The 25,740-nt window shown below is 37.3% G+C and overlaps 1 protein-coding gene across 6 annotated transcripts in view; it reads right to left on the reverse strand.

Moving 5' to 3' along the window:
* IPO8 (importin 8) overlaps positions 1–25,740 on the reverse strand; it is a 95,300-nt gene that overhangs the window by 16,455 nt on the left and 53,105 nt on the right. For all 6 annotated transcript variants that reach the window (XR_011646690.1, XM_071210246.1, XM_058282997.2 and 3 more), the window contains 5 exons: positions 23,604–23,729; positions 11,994–12,060; positions 8,273–8,398; positions 7,517–7,614; positions 4,045–4,140 (listed from right to left, as the gene is read on the reverse strand). Coding sequence is in view for 5 of the 6 variants with exons in the window: in XM_071210246.1 (XP_071066347.1) it covers positions 4,045–4,140; positions 7,517–7,614; positions 8,273–8,398; positions 11,994–12,060; positions 23,604–23,729 (513 nt within the window). In the remaining variant the exon portion in view is untranslated. The remainder of the gene's footprint in view (positions 1–4,044; positions 4,141–7,516; positions 7,615–8,272; positions 8,399–11,993; positions 12,061–23,603; positions 23,730–25,740) is intronic.

A 25,740-nucleotide genomic window follows, 5' to 3' on the forward strand; every position in this document is an offset into this window, starting at 1 on the left:
TTTTAAAGATCTCATTTTTAATTTCTAATACTGCAATATCAGGGTTCACAACCCACATAAGCAAAACCTCTCAGGAGGTCTGATTAATCCTGGAGCGTGACAAGTTTCTTGTTCTTGTTGTTGTTGTCAAGGCGGTACCCAGGGACGAGCCCAGGACCCCGTCCACGGGAAGCAGGCGTCAGCACTGAGCTGGTTCTGCTCCCTGACAAGTATTCCTGACCGGAGGTTCGAGAACAAGAAAGGCAGCCCACTTACCTCCCTTCAACTGTCCTTGGATCCACTGAAATGGTAACGTTGTTAACATCTGAGACTCTCTAAGTGCTCCTAACTTTCTGAAGTACAAATTCCTAATTATCAGCTTTCCAACCTACTTATAAGAGTTGAAACTCACTCTGTTATACTGTAAATTCTCACTCACTTCAAATTGACCAATGAAGCATTAAAGTAATTACTTCATTCAACTCTTCTTTATTACCTACCAAACTCCTCCGATCTGAAATTTCAACTTTTCACATTCTTAAATTCCTACTATTTTACTGAGAAGATGGAGCCAGTAAACTTAAGCTTCTACTCCCTCCTCGATCTCAGAGCACGCCTCTTTATCAGTATTATCCAATAACACCTTCATGACAATTAACAGGTATTCCTTGGGTTTGGAGAACAAAAGAGTCCATGGTTAAATTAACTGGGGAAAAAAAGAATATTTACACTTGTCTTTGACACATTTCTAGATAAAGGAAGTTATGCAGTGAAGAAATCTGTTGAATTTTATTTTATCCAGCTTTTCAGACTTATTAGACCATGGAATATTTTTTATGATCACCTGCTAACATTACTAGATGGCCAGTTTGAGTAAATTCACTGTTCCCATCTCTTGATATCCCTATTTCCATATAAATAAATGGAAAGACATTCCATGTTCAGAAACTAGAAGACTCATATTGTTAAGATGGCGATACTTCCAAAATTAATGCAGATTCATCACAATGCCTACCCCAATTCTAGCTGTCTTTGAAGAAAGAATTTGCCAAGTTCTTTGACAGGCTGACCCTCAAATGCATATGGAAATTCAAGAATAGCCAAAACAATCTTGAATAAGAACAAAGTTGGAAGACTCACACTTTCTAATTTCAAAACTTATTACAAAGTTTTTACCATAAAGACTGTGATATTGATAGTGATATAAGGACAGTTGTAGAGCTCAAGAAAACAGAACTAGGAAGCAGATGTGAATCAATCAATTGGGCTCCTGTCTACCATACAGGAGGTCCAGGGTTCGATGCACAGGGCCTCCTAGTTAAGGCAAGCTGGCCTGCTCAGCAAGCCGGCCCACACAGAGTGCTGGCCTTCGCGAGTGCTGCCCCCACAGGAGCGCTGCCCCATGCAGGGCCCACAGGGAGAGCAGGCACAGCAAGATGATGCAACAAAAAGAGACAGAGAGGAGAGAAAATAAGAGACACAGAGGATCAGGGAGCTGAGGTGGCACACGAGAATGATCCCCTCCCACTCCAGAAGGTCCCAGAATCAGTTCATGGAGCTGCCCAATGAGAAGACAAGCAGACATAGAAGAACACACAGTGAACGGATAGAGAGAGCAGGCCATGGAGGGAGGGAGGGGAAATAATTTTTTAAAAAAAGAGAGAATACAACTAAGAGTTCAGAAATAAAACATCACATTTATGGTCAATTGAGTCTTGACAAGGTTATGAAAACTCAAATGGGAAAGAACAATCTTTTCAACAAATGGGTCCGGGAAAACTGGATAGCAACATTTAAAAGATGAAACTGCACCCCTTCCTGACACTATATGTAACTCAAATGGATCAAGGTTCTAAAAATGAGATAAAACCATACTGTTAGAAGGAACATAGTTGTAAATCTACATGATCTTGGATTTGGCAATGGATTCTTCGATATGATGCCAAAAGGACAAGCAACAAAAGAAAATACAGATAAATTAGACTTCAATAAAATTATTTTTAAAACCTTTGTGCTTCAGACAACACTATCAAGAAATTAAGAAGACAACTCACAGAATGGGAGAACATATTTCCAAATCAGATGTCTGATAAGGATCTTGAATCTGGAATACATAAAGAACTCCTCCAACTCAGTAACAAAGAGATGAAAAGCCCCATTAAAGATGCACGAAGGGCCCAGGCCTGCCGAGCCCCGGGCTGCCTGGCCCGCCCGACCGCCCCTCCAGGGTGGGCCCGGGTCTTCCAGCCGCACGGGACGTCCGCACCCCTCAGGCCTGCGAGCCTGACTTCCACCTGGAGGCTGAGGCCAGTGGCCCGAAGGACCCCCGTGGCTGGCGGCCCTCCACCTGCTCCTCTGGAACTCGCGGGGACGCCCACGCCAAGCCCACCTGCCATCACACCGAGTCTGGACCTGAGGGAGACACCAGACACGTGGGGCCTGCTCTTGTAGGGACTCAGCAGGAAAGGGGCCGCCATGGCGATGAGACGCTGCCACACGGGAGAGGCTGCAGAAGAGCCTTGCGAGGGTGTTTATATGTTTATTAATCTGTTTATACACTTATGTTTTAACTTTTTACATTGGTCTTATAGTGAAAACTTTCTTTTATTGTTCTCATCTATTTATCTATTATACATAATTATATACGTTGAACATATATGCAGTTCGGTCATGAGACTTTTAAAAGTCAAAAGCAGTATTAATTTGCAAGTATATTCCCAAGAATTCTAGGTTATAAGTAAAAGTAACTTTTTTGCCTAAGTATGTAAATTTTTTTAAAATTTTTTTAATGTTTTAATGAACAAAGGATCTGAATAGACATTTCTCCAAAAAAGACATACAAATGGCCAAAAAGTACATGAAAAGATGGTCAACATCACTGCCAATCAGAGAAATGGAGATAAAATCACAGGAAACCACTTTATGCCCCTGGGATGGTTACAGTGGATCCCTCACACACACTGGTGCAATGTAAAATGGTACAGCCACTTTGGGAAACACTGGCAAGTCCTCAAATGACTGAACAAGAATTATCACAAGATCCAGTGATTCCACTCCAAAAGCACTGAAAATGCACCCACACGAAATGTGTACCCAAATGTCCCTATCGTTATTCATCAGCCAAACGGTGGAAACAACCTAAACGTCCATCAACTGATGAATGGATAGAATAAATGTGATAGGTCCATACAACAGAATATTATTGAGCAACAAAAAGAAATGAAGTACTGACACATGCTTCAACTTGGATGAACCTCAAAACATCATGCTAAAGGGAAAGAAGCCAATCCCGAAGGATCACATACATTTGACTCCATTTACATGAAATATCCAGAACAGGCAAATCTATAAAGACAAAGTTGATTAGTGGTTGCCGAGGGAGTAAAATGTTCGGAAATTGACTATGGTGAGAGTTGCACAATTCTGGGACTATCTAAAACAACTGAATTGTACACTTTAAAGGATTTAAATGGGTCAACTGTATGGTACAAGAATTACACACCAAGGACGCTTTTATTAAAAAGCACATGGAGCAGAAATCTCAGAACCGAAAGAGACAAATCCACAACTACACTTGAACGAACACTTCACTGCTTTCTTCTCAATAAATGAATATACCACAATAATATCAAAAAGTGAGTCAATCTTGGAAATTTATAAATCTTTATATTGGTCAAGAGAAACACTGTCTTTTCTCACACAGTATCTTAATTTCTGGTCTAAAAAAGATATCTGGGAGCATTTTAACAGCATACACAAAAAGGAAAGGAGCAAGTAAATTTCTGGAAATCTCCTCTAGTACAATTTACACAATTATCTTTTTTGTAAGTTTTATTGATAGCCCCTTATAACATTTTTCTGTGTGTCCTTTTCTCAGACAGAATGTAAGGTACAATTTCCAGATTGCACAGGTATATTTCTTTGTCATCCGAACAGGACTGTCACAAGCAGGCACAAACTCAGGACTCCTCTTTAATTTCCCATCATAACAGAAACAAAACGTCCGTCAGGTATGTACACTTTAAACACGGACACGGAGTCAGCCGCGTCCCAGCCGCACGCTACCTGGTCGATTCCCCTTCCTCGGCACTGGAGAATGATGACCTCGAGGAGCTTGGCTGCGTGGCATTCGGCATCTTCCCCAGCATCCCCCGACAGCACCTGGTGACGACAGCAATGGCTCAGCGAGGAGCGGCTCCGCGCGAGCCACGGGGTCCTCGTAAAGCAGCGTGCCAGCTCAGCTCAACCCTGGAATCACAGCCTGGCCTGCTTTACCAATTCACCTTGCCGGGAAAGTTGAAATGAGCAGCGCCCATCCACCCTCTCTATTTACTCTAATTCCTTGTAAAGTAATTATTTTCTGACTTTAGATTAATAAAGCAGGATATATGAGTTAATTGTTCAGATAGCAGAAGTTTCCCTTTAAAGACATCAGAGCAACAAAACAGTCAAAGAAAAAGTAAAACATCATAACCTAACCATGAAATAAACCTTTTATTTTTCATCCCTTTTGAATTCCTTCCATAATTTTCATAATTATACTAAATTATGATAATTATATTAAAATTATATTAAATATTATATTATATTATAATCCTCAATTTCCTGATTTGGGCTTCATAATTAGAAATATTTTTTCATGGATTTTATAACCATTTAGGACTATACAGATGGATAATAGACTATATTAAGTTGATATTACAAAGGCTTAGTAGACTGTTCCCCTATTGTTAAAGTCATTTCTGTATTTTGACTATTTTAAACAATTTTACAATGCACAAGTTCATAAAATTTGGTATACAATTGCCTTTAATAAGGTTCTCAGAAGAGAGACCCCTAGATTAGAGCATGATTTTATCAGAAATTAGATGGAAAAATTAATGAGTCCAAACATAAGGCAGAAGAAAAAGAGCAGACTTAACCCAAAGAAATATAAGAAAAATGAGAAGATAAATTAATAAATTATAAAAAAGAGATAACAGAGGGAAAGTCAAAGCAGATTCTTTGACCTAATGAAGCAGGCAAACTTCTGCCAAGATTATTTTTAAAGGAAACAAAGGCAAAATTTTAAAATATTAGGAATGAAAGAGTTATAACTACAGATAAAGGAAATTAAAAATAAGGGAATGCTGAGAACAACACTGTATTTTTATATTCTTGAAAACTTAGATGAATTAAACAATTTCCTAGAGTTATATGATCTAAGAAAATTGAATCAAAAAGAAATTCCAGGTAAAGATAATAGACTGAACACTCTCCTCTGTTTTATTTTTCCTCCTATAGTTTCATTCCTTCCCAAAACTCTGTTAAAAAAAAAAACAGTATAGGGATTTTAAAGGCATAAACCCACAAAGATAAAGAAAAGGAAAGGTCATGGCAATAAAATTTTGAAAGCTGAAAAATATATGGATCAGTGACAAATACCCTAGCAGACCGAGAAGGCTAAATCCTGGGCAGGCAGCGCAGTGCGCAAAGTCAAGCACCTGCCCAATTACACAGAGTTTAAATCCTACCTTTAGGGCGGCGCATCCAGTGCCTCTAGATCTAGATTCTACATGGAAATGGGCTTTGGAGCCAGAATACCCTGTCTCAAGTCCCTGCTGTGTCATGTACTAGCGGTATTTTTAGGAAAATGAGGATAGTAGCATTATCTGCCTCAGGGGTTGTAGGATGCAGAAAGGAAAAAGAAACCACCGTGTCTCCCAAAACCAAGCCGAAGCAGGGAAAGGACATGCACCTCCGCAGGCTCAAATGTGGATCCCGCAGAGCGAGCTGCGTGGCCTGCTCCTCTGTTTTGCATGGTGCAAAAACTGCACCTCAGTTTCTTCATCAGTAAACAGGGGTAATGTAGCAGTTTAATATAGTTATGAATTCCAAAAATAGATAATGGATTATGTTTGTAAACTGTTCTGTACCTGGGTGTGATTAAGTTATGATTAGGGCTTTGATTGGGCCACGTCATTAGGGCCCAAAGGCATGGCCAAGGACAGAGTTGGGGGTCTTGATGTTGGAGTTTTGATGTTGGAGTCTGATGCTGAAGCCTTAAGCTGGAGCCCCAGGAAGTAAGCTCACAGAAGAAAGAGAAGCCAGACCCAGGAAGAGAGGAACCCTGAGCCCAGAGAGAAGCAAGACCCTGGAAGGGAGGAACCCAGGAAGCCTGAACCCTCGCAGACGTCGGCAGCCATCTTGCTCCAACGTGTGAAAATAGACTTTGATGAGGGAAATAACTTATGCTTTATGGCCTGGTATCTTAAGTTCCTATCCCAAATAAATACCCTATATAAAAGCCAACAGACTTCTGGTGTTTTTGCATCAGCACCCCTTTGGCTGACTAATACCTTCCTCATAGTGAAGTTTAGTAAATTAGGAGGTATAAAGTACTTAGGAAATACCTGTTTTATAAAGAGTCCATAAATATTTTTAAGAGTTAATAAATAATGGCTATTATTAAAGCCAAGAATATAAAATAGGCATTAGCTACTTGTTAAGTATACAGGCATCATTGGGAACATCCTGTCTACTATATTTGCTGCCACATAAGCAGGTGCGAGGCATTACGTAGGACTTGTACTTTCAACTACTTCTACTTATTACGTACGTCTCTATAACCAGAGGAAAACTGAAGACTGACAGATGATTATAATTTAACAAGCTGGGTTATCACAGAACCAAGTGAGTCTTTCATCAACCTCTTCGGTTTGCATGTGAAGAAATTCACTGACTTCCCAAAACCTCCTAGTCTTGGTACGGAACTGGAACCTATACCAGATACACTGACGACTGGCTCAGGGCTCCTCTGGGCACACGCCACTTCTAGTGAGAAAAACGCATGGTGCACTGGCTATTTTATTCCTACCAAACTTCTTGGTTTCAAGCTATTTCAGCTTTTAAAACCTGCCTACTAACTTTATGCAATACAATTTAATATTTATGTATACACATATATTCACCTAAAGGAGGAGGAAAACATTATTAAATCATAAGTGATTTCAAGATACAGCCAAGAGAGGAGCAAATCTAACCTGTGACAAAGATAACACTGGAGACAATCATGTTTATATGTAAAAAGAACCGTAGCAATCATAGGGATTATAAATTATCTTGTATTAAGTTGAATGATGAGATTTTTTCCAACTATTAAACTTTCTTAATGTTGTTTATGTACAAATTTACCTACACCTAATTGTTTCCAATATCTACATTCAATTAAAAAGAAAAAAGAACAATGCCATTCCTTCACTAACAACTAAATTTTCCTAACACTTTTATTTTTGAAAGAGAAAAAAACACACGAAGAAAATTACTACATGGAAATTATAAACTATATAGCTATTATGTGATAAACATTCTTAAACACAACACATATTATGAAATTTCCAAATTGCAAGCTCCACTTGAAAACACAAAATGTCTAATATATGTTGATGACAGTAATAAAGAACTAAAAGTATAAGAAACAAATTCAATGAGTTTCCTGAAATAAAAACACTCAAACACTAGTAAGAACTACTACGACAAATGCTTAGGACATGCTTACCTTTTTACACATCGTAAATAGTATTTCCAAATGTTTTGGATTCGACAGTAAAGTATTTGTATCTATTGTTACATAATTATGCAGAAGAGGCATCATGTCTGGAAAAAAGTTCAAAATCCCAATAAAAATTGAGTAACAGGAGGAGGAATAAATTATTCCCACTGAAACCACAATTCTGTAACACCAACACATTGCTATCTCCCATTGTTACCACAAAATACTAGAAATGAAAGAGATGAATCTGCCCGTTTATAAATGAGGAAGACACGGATCAGAAACATTAAAATGCTCACCGTCTCCTGTAGTCACTTTTTTCTGTTTTTAAACGTCCCCCACATTTCGCGTCACTGTCTGACATAATGTACATTTTCTTGCTTATCTCCCTCCTCTCTTCCCCCGCTAGAATGCAAGCTTCAGAAAGGCAAGGGCCATCTCTTTTGTTCACTGCTCTATCCAGAGCTGAGAACAGTGCTTGGGATTGAGTAGGTATTCAGAAAATACTTATCAATATTTACTGAATTAAGTATGTCTATATGCTCTGGCTGCAAACTGAGAGACAATAAAAATAAGAAACATAGTCTGCTGCCTACTCCTACATTCATAGGGCTTGAAAACCCTGCTACAATAAATCTACCTTTAAACTTGCCAAGAAAACAAAAACAATTATTTCTGACTATATGTTTTTATTTCAGGTACCAAAGGAAATACTATCTACACACACAAAAGCAAAAATACACTGTATGTTCAAAGCCATACCTGTAAAGTATTCAAAACAATCCAGCTGGAAAAGTTCATATAATATACCTAGAAGCTGCCACATTTGAGGGGAAATACTATGGCAGGTCAAACTATATGCCAGTGAAAGAATTTCTTCATAAAATTCTAGAAAGAAGGAAATCTATAGTTAGAATGCCAGGAAATGACAGAAATTAAAACACCAAGAGCACACCAGGCTACACACTAACGCACAGGCCTCCTCTCTCTCTGATTGACTTTTGTAAACTACTCCTTTTTCAGCATCAGCATCTTCAGTTGGATGCATGCTACCTTCTATTTCTTATCAAGATCTGCCCCCTATAAGGAAGCAAGACAAAGATTTATTTTTACTGAACTTACTTGTAATACTAAAAATATTTGTAACTTTATATTAAAATGGATACAAGAAGAAACAGATAATCATACCATTCTCATGTATAGGATTTTAAGTTGACAAACTGGCAATGTTCTTTGGAGAGCTTAATGAAGCTGGGCTAAAATATTTGCCTGTCTCACATTTGCATTTTTACAAAAAAACTACATACTGTATTTTGGCCACAACTTTCATTTGCTCAAGACAATTATAGCTGGCATAAAGCAGAAGAGTCCAAAGGAAATGTTCTTACATATATTATCCTCAGTCAAAAGAAAATTATACTTAAACATAAAATCAGAAACACATGGGGAGCTTGACTGCCTGCTTCCCACACAGGAGGTCCCATGTTCGGTTCCAAGTGCCTCCTAAACAACAACAAAAGCAAACAATACGCAAAACAAATGAAAAAACTAACTTAGGGGAGCAGGTGCGGCTCAGCGACCGAGCACTGGCTTCCCACATTCGAGGTCCCAGGTTCGATCCATGGCCCTGGTACCTCAAAAAAAAAAAAACAAAAAAAAAAAACATACACGCAAACCTCAGTGCAAAATTGTAGATAATTCCTACTATGTCACTGAACCAAGAAGTCTAACTTGAAAGCTGGTTTTTCCCTCTTACAAAAAAGGAATATTCAATCTGGAAACCTGAAGAAAAGTCTTTTTTTCCCCTAACCTCATTTAAAACTTAGTATATTCAAAATCTAATAATAAAGATATCTAACTGAAAGGAAAATAAGATGGAAATTACAGAACTCGGTGAGTGGGAAACAATTTATTATGTAAGACAATCACTTGAAAAGCAACAAATTAATTGAACAGTGAATTTCTCAAAGTTGTTTATGTCACCCCACCTTAGAAGATGAGGAGAGAAAATGCTCCTTCACCATGAAGCTGAAGGGTGGAAAAGGGACATCACGTCCTTCACGCCCAGGCAGACTGGAGGAAAAGCAGCTGCACCAGGCCCTCCCCCTGCCCACGGCACCTTTTCCTCCTCCTAAGAACCTGTTTTAACTGCTAAAACAGCTTGTACTGTAGATCAGAGAAAGTCTGTATAAACTACTTCCCCTTGCCCTACTACAGTCTTCTTCCTCAAGATTATTTTAATATTTTAAAACCCCAAAAAGTATAGATGAGTAATATAATCATTATTGTTGCTACCTAGCAAAGAAAAGCAAATAATTCTAATTCTAGAACATGGAAGCAACTGAAAGGTGAAACATTTTTCTGCCTTCCTGCTTACATGCATTTCAAGTATATAATCATATTTTATATCCTCTTTCCTGTGTCTTGGTAACAATACTCAAATAATTCCAATAATACACCTGCCTGACTTATAAAAATTGCTATTTTATTGAAAAAAGAAAAAAGTAGTCTTTAGGGGTTTTGGGGTAGGGGGGTTGAACCAAGACACTGAAGTTCCACGTGGCTCACTGTTTACCAGCCTGACACTTTCCTTCCGAATCCCTTTTGTTTCTGATAGCCATGCCTTAAAATTAGTCACCTCATTTCCTCCAACTAGTGACTATTCTCCGACTCCTAGGCTGAGTGACCTGTTTTGCACTTGCTCTGGAAAAATGAAGGAAAGGCAACTGTACCTGGGGTCCTTCTGAGCAAAGATCATTTCCAAGTCACTGTTCTACCTGCTTGAGAATCACTGGGCATGCTCAGTAAAATGCAGATTCCTAGGCAGTGCCTTGAATGGAGAATCAGCACCTCTGGCCACAGGGCTAGGAATCATTACCTTACCAGGCTCCTCAGTGATTTTTACGTACCCCAATGCTTTATAGCAGTGATTTCCAAAGTAGGATGTCTACATCCTAGGCAGTGTGCAAAAGAATTTACTGAGTAGGAGAACAATGTATTAGAAAGCTACAGAGAGATATAGATGTGGATATAAATAACCTCATCCTTTTACATTTCTAGTTTATGCAAATACATGTATACTAATATTATGTATATTGTGTATAAATATTCAAATATTCTCATATTTACAAGTGTATATACAATTTTTCATTAATGGAGTGAACAATAAGTTTGGAGGCAACTGTTCTCAGGCAGTGGCTTTTTCCTTTTTGCATCTTTCTCTCTTCATACTATACAGGTTGCATCTCCCTCGTGTCCATATGACTTGGGACTTGCCTCTTCAAAATGCCTGGTCACTACGGAAAAGGAGCTTCCTCTACAAAATTCCCACAGTATATAACATCTAGCGTTGCTACTAATTCTGCTCAAAAGTTAGGCACTAGAAGAGACAACAGGACAATTAATTCACACTTGGGACAACAAACAGGCCTATCATTTCAGTTTTCAATCCTCAACTAAAGCAACTACCTCAACTTCCCATTAGTTTTCATTTCTCAAATGCAGGATTTAGAACTTTCCGACCAAAGCAGAGGGTTGATCTGTGCAGAATTGGTGAAAAGGTTGTCAACCTCTGGAAATGAACACAAATGGTGAAAGCACAGCATGGTGTTTGTAAGCAGCAGTGCTGCTGTTATATGGGTATGACAGAGGTTGAAAGGGAAAGTCTACAGTCATGTGTGTTACTAGAAGGAAGCTAAAAACTAACACGGGACTGAAGAGCACAGTGAAACCGCATGTGAAATGCCCATGTGGGTAATACTACATATATAACAGTTTTTCTTTGAAACTGAACAAATGTATGTTAATGTTACCAGATGTTAACAGCAGGCAAAAATAAACCAAAGGAAACTATGGATAGTAGTACATATATTTATCATCTTCCAGTAAGGGCAAAATTAAATAAATAAAAGGAAATATACTAAAAGAAAGAAACTAGAGACAAGGTACTACATATTGCTTGATTCCATCTATACAAAATAAAAATAAAAATAAACTACAGAAAGAATAGCAGCTATTTACAGCAGAGAAAATAGAGAAAGATTGAAAAACAATGAGTTTTTGTTATTATTTTTATTGTTGTTGGAATAATGAAAATGCTCTAACAATGACCGAAGTGATGAATGCATAGCTATGTGATTATACCAAATACCACTAATTGTACCCTTTGGGTGGATTGTATGCTTTATTAATATGTATCAATAAAATTGATTTATTTGGGAAAAAAAAAACAAAAACTTCCCATCCTTTAAAAATTCCAAGACCAAAAATTCTTAACTGGATACAATACATGATCATTTCCAAATGAAAATACTCATCTAATATTAGAAAGTATATCCCAAAATTGAAAAATGTACAGGTTTCTCTTTCTCAAAGTTGTTCATCTTGTGACCCTGAAAAGCTAAAACTGCACTTTAAGTTCATTAAATGAAAAAAAGAAAAAAAAAACTCTGAATCTACCTTTTCACTCAACCTTTGAACTTACCAATTACACGTTTCTGTAAAACAAGATCAATGATCCGTAGACAGATAATCTCTAACTGCTGAGTAACCTAAAGACAAATTTTAAATATTCAGTTTTAAATTATCATAATAATACTTAAGAAAACATATAAAATTAATATTAAGCAAATAAAAACATCATCAAGTGATATTATCTCATAATCGGTAACAAATGTTCCACCTCGGTGTGGTATGTTGGTGAAGGGGTGTTGTGTGGGAATTCTACACGTGTATGATTGTTTTGCAAGTTCATAACCTCTGTAATGAAAATATATTTTTTAAAAATAGGATGTGTTGGGGGAAAAAATACACCAAATGTAGGACAGGGACTATTGCTAGTAGCAATATTTTGACCATGCTCTTGCATAGTTTTCACAGCAATGTAAAGTGTTGGTGGAGGGGTGATGTAGGAGACTCCTGTATGATGTCACACGTTTATTCTGTAAGTTCACAATCTTTACTGCATACTTGTTTATGTATGCTCATGTATGAATGATATACTTCAATAAAAAATATATTTAAAAAAGACTATCAGAACATTTTTGGAAGTAGAACTTGACAAGCTAATTCTAAACTTCAAATGAAAAAATAAGCATGTAAGCATAACCAAGAAATTCTGTAAAACAAATGAAAGACAGGGATGGAGGTTAAAGACAGTAAATTTACAAATTAAATTGTTCCTTAAGTCACATTTTATACCAAAATAAATTCCTAATGGATCAAAGAGTTCAATGTAAAGAATTAAGCCATAAAAATAACAAGAAATAAAGAGAATTTTTCTATAATCCTGAAGAGAGGAAATGACCAAAGCCCTGACACCAGAAATGAAAAGAATGATCCATTTGATTACAAAAAACAAACATTTTTACATGGACAGGTAAGAGGGGAATCAAAGATAAATGAAAAATTGAGGTGAAATATTTTCAATTGATATCCTAAACTTCAAATTCCCCTTTCATGAAATGTAAAAATCAACAGAAAAGTAGGCCAAGGTTATCAATATATAGAAAAACAATACAACAGACAAGTTTGTCACTCGTGTATAATAAATAAAAGTTCAGAATACATGATTAACCCTTTTCAGCTATTAGACTGGCAATGATAGGAAGATATGGGGTTGGGGAAACAGGCACTGTTATACGTTGATTTGGGGAGTGTAAAGTGATACACACTATGAAAGACAAGTTAGCAATATCCCCAAATTCACTTTTACACACATCCTTTGACCCAGCAATGCCACTTCAGGAATCTACCCTCCAGACATATTGTTACATGTGTAGAAGGATGCATCAAAAGTCCATTCATTGCAGCAATGTTTGTGATAAATAACAAATTTACTTCTGTTTGTTAAAACAAAATCCATTTAACAGGGGACAGCTAAAAAAAATTATATTAACATGGGCCTGGTTAAAAATTTTTTCACAAAATAAAAGGAGTTGTTAGGCAACCATTAAAAATAAGTGGACTTCAGGAAGATGGTGGACTAGAAAGACATGGGTCTCTCTTCTGTCCCAGGAAAATAGCTAGAGGACAGGCAAAAACGGTCTGGAAAAGGTCTTCTAGGGCTTAGCACACCAGGGGAAGATTAGACACCATCCAGAAGAGAGAGGACAAAGGAAAAGAACCGCGAGGGCAGAACGCTGAGCTAGAAGCGGCAGCTGTTACGGCGGGCCCTCCACCACCCTATGGACAATTTTGAATTCTGATGCCTCAGCGCCAGCAGCTACAGAAAAGGGGGGCCCCCAGATATCCACCTCCCGGGAGAGGGGCCTGAGGACACAGCCTGAGGCTGAATCAGCTTCTGACCCACACACTTGGTCTGCTGTGTCCCAGGAGCCCTTCCAGGCCAGGTGGGGCCGTGCCTGGGAGCTAAAGAGATCCGACCCTCTCAATCTCCTCTCTACTGACCAGCACGGGCTGTTAAGGACGTGAAGGGCAGTATGATTAGTTCCTACCAGGGAAAGCTGCCAGCACAGGGTGGAGAACAGCCCCCCGAGGCAGGATGCTCTGCCCCACTGTTGCTGTCCCAGCTGCAGCAAACACACCCCAGCCACAGCGCCACCTGCTGACGGACCAAGGATGTGCATGTGAGGAAAGTAAATGAGAGAGGCTTTAACCAGACTTTACAGCCTTCCATCCCAAGGCCCTTGGAAGCAGGTTGCAACACATTACTGGTCCATGGCCCAGATCTGAGCAACTAACAGGGACAGTCCTAAAGACCCAGATCAGATTAAACCAAGAATCAAAGATCAGCAGTAACACACAGCCTCCCGCCACTAAAAACTTACAAAAGAAAAAGAAATCGGAGAAACGGACTTTGGCCCAGTGGTTAGGGCGTCCGTCTACCATATGGGAGGTCCGCGGTTCAAACCCTGGGCCTCCTTGACCCGTGTGGAGCTGGCCATGCGCAGCACTGATGCACGCAAGGAGTGCCGTGCCACGCAAGGGTGTCCCCCGCGTGGGGGAGCCCCACGCGCAAGGAGTGCGCCCGTGAGGAGAGCCGCCCAGCGTGAAAAGAAAGAGCAGCCTGCCCAGGAATGGCGCCGCCCACACTTCCCGTGCCGCTGACGACAACAGAAGCGGACAAAGAAACAAGATGCAGCAAATAGACACCAAGAACAGACAACCAGGGGAGGGGGGATATTAAATAAATAAATAAATCTTTTTTTTAAAAAAAGAAAAAAAAAAAAGAAAGAAAAAGAAATCGAACATCTGAGTAAACTCACCATGATAATCAAATGCCTAGATACCAACAAAAAATTACTAACAAACCATACTAAGAAAACAGAAGAAATGGTCAAGCAAAGGAATATATCAGATGAGACACAGGATTTGAGAAAACTAATCAACAAGATTCACACATATATCCAAAATCAAATTAATGAGTTGAAAGACAATATGGGTAAAGAGTTAAAAAGACATCAAAACAACACTGAGAGAGCATAAAAAATAATTTGAAAACCTAAATAGAAAAGTAACAGGGCTCATGGGCATGAAAGACAGGATAGGTGAGAGCAAAACCATATGAGAGGAATACAACAGTAGACTCAAAATGACAGGAGAAAGAATAAGTGACACCGAAGACAGAAGAGATGAAATTGAAGAGAAAAGAAGGCAAAAAATTAAGCAGGGAGACAGGGAGTTGAATAACACAAAATGCAAAAACATGTAAGTCACAGGAGTTCTAGAAGGAGAAGAGAAGGAAAAGGAGCAGAAACAATACTTGAGGAAATAACGGCTGAAAATTTGCCAATTCTCACAAAAGAAATGAACTTACCTGTCCAAGAAGCACAGCAAACCCCAAACAGAATAAATCTGAACAGACTTACTCAAAGACACATAATACTCAGAATGTCAAACATTAAAGATAAAGAGTAAACTCAGAGAGCACCAAGGGAGAAGTAAACTTTCACATACAAGGGACATACAGTAAGACTTGGCGCAGATTTCTCAAAAGAAAACATAAAGGCAATAAGACAGTGGTATGATACAATTAGGATAATGAAAAACTGCCAGCAGAGAATTCTTCATTGGGAAAAACTGTCCTTCAATATAAAGGTGAGTTTAAAATATTCACAAATAAAAATTTTTAAAAACTGAGAGAGTTTGTAAAAGAGAATTCACCTTTCAAGGAAATATTAAAGGAAGCCTTACATCCTGAAAGACAAAGACAGGAAAAAGAGGCTTGGAGGACAGTATAGAAGAAAGAATAGCAAAAAAGTATAACCAAAAGAGTAAAAAGACAGACAAGACATATGAAAACAAGATACGACATATGAAAATCAAAGAATAAAATGGTGGAAGTAAATAGTACATTTACACTAATAATCATTGAACGTGAATAGATTCAATTCCCCAAACAAAAGATACAGGCTGACAGAGTGGATTAAAAAACATGAGCTGTCCATATGCAGCTTACAAGAGACTCACTTTATACTCAGGAATACAAACCAGCTGAAAGTGAAAGGCTGATAAAAGATATTCCATGCAAACAGTAACCAAAAAGAGCAGGAGAAGCTAAGCTAATACAGGACAAAACAGACTTCAATGCAAAAAAGTTATGAGATAAAGAAGGCCATTATATATTAATAAAATGTACAATTCACCAGGATGATATAACAGTCATAAACATCTAGGCACCTAACCAAGGTGCCCAAAATTACATGAGGCAAACTGGTAAAACTGATGGGAGAAATAGACATCTCTATAATAGTTGGATCCTCAACACACCACTCACATCATTAGACAGAACAACTAGACAGACGATCAACAAGGAAACAAAGAACTTAAACAATATGATAAACAAGTTAGACCTAACAGACATATACAGAATATTACATCCCAAATCAGCGTGTTATACATTCTTCTCAAGTGCTCATCGATCTTTCCACAGGATAGACCACATGTTGGGTCACAAGGCAGATCTCAATAAGTATGAAAGAGTGAAACTATACAAAGCACCTTCAAAGATCATAATGGAATGAAACCAGGAATCAATAATAGACAGGAAGGGGAAATTTTGCAAATGTGTGGTGGTTGAACAACACACTCCTAAATAATCTGTGGGGCAAAGAAGAAATTGTAAGTGAAATTAGTAAATATATTGAGAAAAACAAAATGAGAACACAACTTATCAAACTTACGAGATACAGTAAAGGCAGTGTGGAGAGGGAAATTTATGGCCCTAAATGTCTATATTCAAAAAGAAGAAAGCTATAAAGATCTAATGAACAACTGGAGAAACTAGAAAAAGAACAGCAAACTAATCCCAAAGCAAGCAGAAGGAAAGAAATAATAAAGATTAGAGCAAAAATAAATGAAATTAAGAAAAAAAAGAGAAAATTAACAAAACCAAAAGCTTGTTCTTTGAGAAGATCAATAAAATCAACAACCATTAGCTAGACTAAAAAAAAAAAAAAAAAGAGAGCAAGAGAGAGAAGATGCAAATAAATAAAATGAGATATGAAAGCGAGGAAGTTACGACTGACCGCAGAAATAAGACACTGTATGCCAAACTAGACAACCTAGAGGAAATGGACAAATTCCTAGAAATGCACAACCCACATTGATTCTCCAAGAAATACAAGAACTTAACTAATCAATCACATTTAAAGAGATTGAATCAGTCACTAAATATCTCCCAAAAAAGAAGTACCCAGATGAGACAGCTACACAAGGGAATTCTACCAAGCATTTCAAGAAGAATTAACACCCATCCTGTTTATAAACTTCCAAAAAAAACTGAAGAGGACAGAAATTACCCAATACATTTTATGAAGCCAACATCATTCTAATATCAAAGTCAGATAAGAACACCACAAAAAAAGAAAATTATAGGCAAATCTCTACTAAACATAGATGCAAAAATTCTCAACAAAATACTTGCAAACAGTATCCAACAGCATATCAAAAGACTTATATATCACTACCAAGTGGGATTTATTCCTGGTATGCAAGAGGCTCAGCATAAGAAAATCAATTAACAGAATACACATTAACAAATTGATGGAAAAAACCATATGGTCATCTCAAAGGATGCAGAAAAAGCATTTGAGAAAATCCTGCATCCTTTCTTGATAAAACACTTAGAAATATAGGAATGAAAGGAAAATTCCTCATTATAATAAGGGCATATATTAAAAACTCATAGACAACAGTGTATTCAGTAGGGAAAAGTTGAAAGCTTTCCCTCTAAAATCAGGAATAAGACAAGGATACCCACTGTGATGACTGTTATTCAACATATACTAGATTTAGCTAGAGTAATTTAGCAAAATAAATAAATAAATAAAAGGCAACCAAATAGGAAAAGAGGAAGTAAAATTATCACTATTTGTGGATGACATGATCCTTTATTTATAAAATTCTGAAAAGTCTACGACAAAACTACTTGAGCTAAAAAATGAGTTCAGCAATGTGCAAAAGTCATTAATGTTTCTGTACACTAGTACTGAACAATCTGACAAAGAAGTCAGGGGAAAATTTCATTTACAATATCAACAAAAAGGCTCAAATACCTCGGAATCGATTTAAACAAAGAAGTATAGGACCCATATGTAGAAAACTGCGTAACAATGCTAAAAGAAATCAAAGACAGCCTAAACGGGAAGGCATTCTGTGTTCTTAAATCGGAGACTAAATATCACGAAGACGTCAATCCTACCTACCAATTTATAGATTCAGGGCAATATCAATCAAAATTCTAACAGCCAAGTTTACAAAAAGAGAAATTCATCTGGAAGGGAAAGTACACACAAATAGCCACAAACATTCTAAAAAAGAGCAAGACAGAAGGAATTTCACTGCCTTGTAATCATATTACAAAGCTACAGTAATCAAAACTGCATGGTATTGGCATAAAGAGACACACATCTACAAGAGGAATAGAACTGAGCATCCAGAAATAAACCCTCAACTCTAAGGCCAACAGGTTTCAACAAACCTTCCAAAGCCATGTTAATGGGACAAAACAGTCTCTTCAACAAATGGTGCTGGGAAAACTGAAAATCCTTAATCAAAAGAATGAAAGCGGACCCCTATTTCACTCCCTATACAAGAATCAACTCCAAATGGATCAAAGACCTAAATATAAAACCCAGGACCATAAAACTACTAGAAGAAAATGTAGGGAAACATCTTCAAGACCTTGTTGTAGGTGGAGGTTTCTTGGCCCTTACACCCAAAGCACAAGCAACAAAAGAAAACTTAGCTAAATGGGACCTCCTCAAAGTTAAATACTTTTGTACCTCACAGGACCTTGTGAAAAGGGTGAAAAGGGAGCCAACCCAATGGGAGAAAACATTTGGAAATCACATATCCAATAAGGGTTTAATATCCATGATATATAAAGAGATGCTTCAACTTAACAATAAAAAGACAACAACACAATTAAAAAGTGGGCAAAAGAAATCAATAGAGAGAAGTGGACGTGGTTCAACTGATAAGTCCTCCGCCTACCATATGGGAGGACCTGGGTTCGATCCCTGGGCCCTCCTGGTGAGCCCATGCAGTGAGCCGAGTGCCCATACAGCAAGCCAAATGTCCACATGGTGAGCCAAGTGTGCACGTGGTGAGGCGAGTGTCTGTGGGAGTGCCTCCATGGAAAGCCAAATGCCCACGCAAGTGAGTCGTGCAGTGATGATGATACAACAAAAGAGAAATGAAGGGTAGAGTGAAGGTGAAGTACAGCAGAGACCAGGAACTGAGGTGGCACAATTGACAGGGAACCTCTCTACAGACCAGGGGTCCCCAGGATTGAATCCTGGTGAATCCTAGAGGAGAAAGACGAGAAGACAAAAAGAGAAATAGAACAGAAGATCACATAGCAAATGGACACAGAGGGCAAAAAAATAATAATAATACAGCAGGACAGGGGTAGTGGAGGAGAAGGAAAAAAAAGAATTGAATAGACATTTGTCCAAAGAAGAAATACAAACTGCAAAAAAAACATGAAAAAAATGTTCAACATCACTAGCAATTAAGGAAACAAGCAAAGTTACAATGAGATATCATTCCACACCTATTAGAAAGGCCACTATTAAAAAGACAGAGAACTACAAGTGTTGGAGAGGATGTGGAGAGACAGGAATGCTTATTCCCTGTTGGTGGGAATGTAGAATGGTACAGCCACTGTGGAAGACTGTTGGGCAGTTCCTAAAGAAGTTGAATATAGACTTGCCACGTGACCCTGCAATACCACTACTGGGTATATACCCAGAAGAACTGAGAGCAGTGACATGAACAGATATCTATACTGATGTTCACTGAGGTGCTACTTACAATTATCAAAAAAGGGAAACAACCCATGTGTCCATCAACCCATGAATAGATAAACAAACTGTGGTGAATACACATGATGGAAGAAATGACGTCGTGACGCATATGACGACATGGGTGAACTTTGAGATCATTATGTTGAGTGAAACAAGCTAGACACTAGAAGACTGTGTAATCTCATGGAGTTAATAACTTGAATATGGGTCACCAGAAAATAGAATGATGTTAGAGAATGAAAGTTTAAGGTTAACTTGTGCAGAATATGTAAAAAGGTTGTGTGTTAATCTTTGAAAATGAAAAGGTAAAAGCCCAAAATAATGTTTGTAACTAGCAGTACTATTATGTGGGTATGACAGTGGTTTAAAGGGAAAGTCTAAGGTCATTATTTTAGTAAGGTCATATTAAAAAGTAAGCTACTATAATCCACGGATAGTGGCAATGCTTCAATACGTGTTCATCAATTGTAACAAATGGACGGCGGACCTGGCCCAGTGGTCAGGGCGTCCATCTACCTCATGGGAGGTCCACAGTTCAAACCCCGGCCTCCTTGACCCATGTGGAGCTGGCCCACGCGCAGTGCTGATGCACGCGGGGAGTGCCTTGCCACGCAGGGGTGTCCCCCGCGTAGGGGAGCCCCACGCACAAGGAGTGTGCCCCATAAGGAAAGCCGCCCAGCACGAAAGAAAGTGCAGCCTGCCCAGGAACGGTGCTGCACACACGGAGAGCTGACACAACAAGATGACACAACAAAAAGAAACACAGATTCCTGGTGCCGCTGACAACAGAAGCGGACAAAGAGGGCACAGCAAATGGACACAGAGAACAGACAACCGGGGTGGGGGGGGAAAGGAGAGAAATAAATAAATCTTTAAAAAAAAAATTGTAACAAACATACCACAGTAATGAAAGATGCTGTTAATTCAGGAAAAGGTGGGAGGGGTAGGGAGTGGGGCATAAGGAAATCCCCTATATTTTTTATGTAACATTTATGTAATCTAAGTACCCTTTAAAAAAATTTTTTAAGTATATTAAAAAAAATACGCAAAGTAAAAAAAAGGTAAGCTAAAAAATGTATAGCATAGTAAAACCACATGTGAAATAGGAATATGGGTAAAACTGCATATATAAGACCATTTTTCTTTGAAACTGAATAAATTTATATTAATACTACAAGATGTTAATATCAAACAAAAAAAATCATTATTCTAAATGAAAGAAACCAGACACAAAGATCTACATATTGTATGAGTCCATGTATTAAAATGTAAATATAAATCAATTTATAAAGATGACATTAGATTAGTAATTAGGTAGGGCTAGGGAAGGACTGCCAAGGGATGTGAAGTTTTTTCTTTTTGGAATAATGAAAAATTTTTTGTGGTCATGAATGCATAAACATTGTTATACTGAAAATTTCTAATCATACACTTTGGATAGATCATATGGTATATGACTATATCTCAGTAAAACTTCTTAATAAATAAATGTACAACAATAGCCAGAAATAGTGGCTATGTACAGCAGGGGAAGCATAGAGAGATTGAGAGTGAAGAATTGTCTTGTTTGTCTGTTTTTTGTTATTATTACTATTGAAATAATGAAAATGCTCTAATATTGACTGAAGTGATGAATGCACAACTATGTGTTTATACCTAATACCACTGATTGTATACTTTGGAGGAATTATATGCTTTATTAATATTTATCAATAAAATTGATTTGTTTGTAAAAATAACAACTTTACTAATATGGAAGGATCAACAAGATACATTAAAAAAAAAAGATGAAAAACTGTGTATACTGCAGAATGCTACTGTTTTTGTGAAAAAAAGAAAAATACTCACTTTTTGCTTTTATGTTAGAAAAGTCTCCATAAGGATACACAAAACCTGGTAAGAGTGGCTGCCTCCTAACAGGGTAATTAGACGGCTGGGAAGTTGAAATTCCACTGACTACCTATTCCCACCTTTTGAATTTTAGCATATGCTTGTATTACATTATTTTTAAATAAGTAAAAATGTTTCTTATTAATACCTTATTTCCACTCAATAACTATATTATTTTAATATTAAAGTTATTATCATCTTAAAAGTTCAAATGAGCCAAAATTTCCCACTTTAAAGAATTTATCAGCATAGTTAAAATATTTAATATATTTATAACCATTAAACAAAAATGCATATTTAAGCCATCTATTTTAGATTTCTAAATTTACTTTCCATACATTATATATTTGTACACATGTGACTTTTGCCTTTAAAGAAGTTTGTTTTCAAAGTTTGCTTTTCCTAAGTCTTGCTCAAAATCACAGGACGGGCAGTCAGGAGACCAGGAGTCCAGCCCAGGTTTCGCCTCTAATGATCCATAACCTTAAAAAGCCATTGCACTGAGGCTTTCAGATTTTTCATCTGTAGTTAAAGGAACTGATTTGATTGGAAACTGAATTCTTCTCGAATTTTAACTCATGCTTCCCCTCATAACTATAACTTCACATGCTCCTCTCTCTTTTAACATTATTTGGAACTCAAAATAAATTTAATATCAAGAGAAAAAAATGAAAATAAAAGGAAAATTACTCATCCTGCTGCTCATTCTATCACTACTCCTTGCCTCTTTCTTACACACGCACATACTTGAAAAAACTGTTCTAGGTGATTTCTAAGGTCTCTTCAAATCTCAAATACAAATTCCACATATAAGATCAAAGAATCATCCTTAAATACACTTGTAATTTAATTTGGAATATCTCACTGTTACCGAGAGGCCCATGCAGTTTCAACAAGAAAGGACTCAAAAATAAAAATAACGAATATGGAAATAAAAACTCCCACTAAGCCTTGAGGTGAAGCCCTGTTCAGGACAAGAATACTGAACCAAATGTAAAAAAGAAAAAAAAAAAAAGAATACTGAACGATTTTCAAGACCCTGGCGCTCCTCCATTGGTATATGACAAGAACAGGCCAGGGCAACAGCCCCAGGGTGGAGCAAGGCTCTTCAGAGGACTGGCAAAGCTTCCTAAGAAGTCCTTACTCTGGAAAACCAATGCCAAGCAAGTCAATCTGTGTTCACAGAAGCAATGAACACAAATTTGATTGTAGTTCGGGAAGACCATGCGATATTCGGGGAGGACTGTTTTAAATGGGGATAAACTGCTACATTATCAGAACCATCTGGCTACAAACCGAAATCTCTAGCGTCCCAGCTCTGTGGCCATGGACAAAGTCCTTCGACCTACCTGAACCGTGCTCTCCACTCCTGCAGAACAGGACTAGAGTTACCTGTTTATTCTACCTCATGATGGCCGTGGTGAGACTCGATCAGCTAATGGACGTGAGAGCACTTAGTAAGTGTCTGCACAAATTCTCATCTCAAGAACTGTTTCGGAATTCGGTTTAGGGAAGATGACGTTTTTAAGATCCTTATTTCTTCCTTCTGTTCTCAGGAACCCTGTTACGTTACTTAGTACCTGCTACTCTGCTTTAACGGCCGTTTATCACATTCCAGCTAAGAAGAGTGGACTGGGATCCCCAGAGGGCAAATCTCGGGACATTCGCTTTGCTATTCCTGGGTCATAGCGCACGTGATAAATTAACCTAGTTTAGTACACAGGGATATACCGTATACTTTAAGAGCACATGTAATATTCTCCCCTAATCATTTTAATGTCTTTAAAATTTGAAAACAATTTTTAAATCCTAGCGATTAAATTACATCGCAATCTTTAAAAAAAAAAAGACTTAAAAATCCATGCCCATTAATCATATAAATTTCAGCTAATGCTACTAAAATGACATCATAAAATGTGAAGAAATCCCACCTCTTTATGATCTTCTACAACTGTCAAGATAGTGTCAATAGTATGTAAAATTCCCATAGCCATTACTGTCTTGTCTTCAACGTCTTCATATTCATCACTTTGAAGAACTTTGCCAAATATCTCAGCCTATGAAAGTAACATTAAAATAGTCATTATATTCCCCTTCTGTAAGTTAACAAGAGCTTCCAGTTCTTTACAAAAGGGCAGTACCACACATCTAAACATTAGCATGCCTCAAACTTGAAGTTCTATACTTTGCCTACTGAATCATATCTTTTCTTATAATGACAGAACCTGTCATATTTTAAATATAGCCATTTTTTTCACTTTCAGTAAAAAGAGTGGATTATAGGTTAGCTTTTACAATCCAAACACTAATATTTAACTTCAGGTTTGTCAATAAACAAATAAACTCAAAATCTAAGTAAAACAAAATCAAGTCACACTAAAATGAAAAATTCAGTAAAAAGATTAGAAGATAAAGTCAAAGATTCACCCAGAAGATGAAACAAAAAGAAGAGACATGGAAAAGAGGAGAGAAAAGCTAAGGATATTAGATACTCAGTCCAGGCCCATTATTCAGTATCAGAATGGCACAGAAAACACTGGCAAGAAGAAATTTATCCAAGAAGTAAAACAAAAAAGTTACCCATATATGAAGAAAATGAGTTTCAGTTTGAATGCCCAGAAAGTGAAATTTTAGGAGGCCCACATCAAGGCACATTGTTATGAAATTTCAGAATATTATAGATGAAAAGAGATGATCCTGAAAGTTTTTAGATTGGGAGGGGGGAAAATAACACACAAAGGAAGAAGAATAAAAAAAGCATCAGACTTCAAGAATGGCTCCAGATGCTAGAAGATAATAGTTTCAAAATGCTGGAAAAAAATTATTTCCAATCTATAATACTCTACCCAATAAAATTATCACTGTGCGGATACAAATAAAGTCATTTTCAGATATGCAAGGCTTCCAAAATATATCCCTTTCTTTTACTCTTTTTGGAAGCTACTGGAAGATGTGTCTCCAAAAAATAATAGTAAACAAAGAAAAAGATATAAGGCTCCAGAGAGGATGGCTCCAACAGAGTGCAGAAATAAACACAGCAGTCCGGGAAGAGGAGGCAGGTAAGCCCTGGAGACAGCCAGTCCCGACTAAAGCTCCAGGAGGCAGACCACAAGGGGGAAATGGAGCTGACACCTGAACGCATGGAAGAGAGATTAACAGGCATTTGGCAAGAGTGTGAAGCATGGGAAAAAATGAGGACACAGAGAAACAGGTAAATGAAAGTTAAAATTCAACTTTAAGAAAAACAAAATTATACAAAAGAGGTATTGTTGTAAAGAATGTATGATTTCACTCAGAAGTACACAATATTTACATTGTCATAATGCTGTGAATACAGGTTACTGATTAACCGAAAAGGGGGAACAGAGAGAAAAGAAGGGTGTGAAGACAAGGTGCATGGTACATGCCAGAAGTAAGTTCTCTTCTAGCACAGAGGGCAATAGAAGCAAACCAGAAAGAGACTCTTAAAATACCAGAATTAATTTTCAAAGACCTACGTAAATAGTGCAAAAACCTAGAAAAGTTGTGATTAGTTTTCTTTAAGAAGCCTAACTGTGGAATGAGGGGTGGAGAAGAGTGCTGTTTTTTCATTAAAAGCTTTTGATTATTACCTACAAGTATTACTTTGATAACAATAACTACTTTTGAAAATAGAAATAAATGTTGAAAATAAAGCAGAGGGAAATGGAAATAAAATTGCTTATCCATATTTTGATAATCAATCCCAAATAATTACTAGTTATCATAAGAAAACGCTTTTAAAATATATTTAAAATGTAATCCATGGTTCTAACAATCGGAAGATTCTTTTACAAGTAATTGTAAAACTCTTAAAAAATACCTAGTATCTATATGAGGACTCTAGGGCTCATAAATGACCTTGCTCCATTTTTTAAAATTCTGTTTATAGTCAAGAAGGAAAAACACCAGAAAATCCATTCCCCTTACTACTAGAAAAAAAAGAATACTCACTGTAGTAAGTGCTTAAGATATCCTAATTCAGCTTAAATACAGAAACATTATTTCACAATCTTAAGATACAAGTTGAATTAACTATATGGAAATAAT

This window comes from Dasypus novemcinctus, chromosome 20, assembly GCF_030445035.2.
Source record: "Dasypus novemcinctus isolate mDasNov1 chromosome 20, mDasNov1.1.hap2, whole genome shotgun sequence".
In the NCBI taxonomy this organism is placed as follows: domain Eukaryota; kingdom Metazoa; phylum Chordata; class Mammalia; order Cingulata; family Dasypodidae; genus Dasypus; species Dasypus novemcinctus.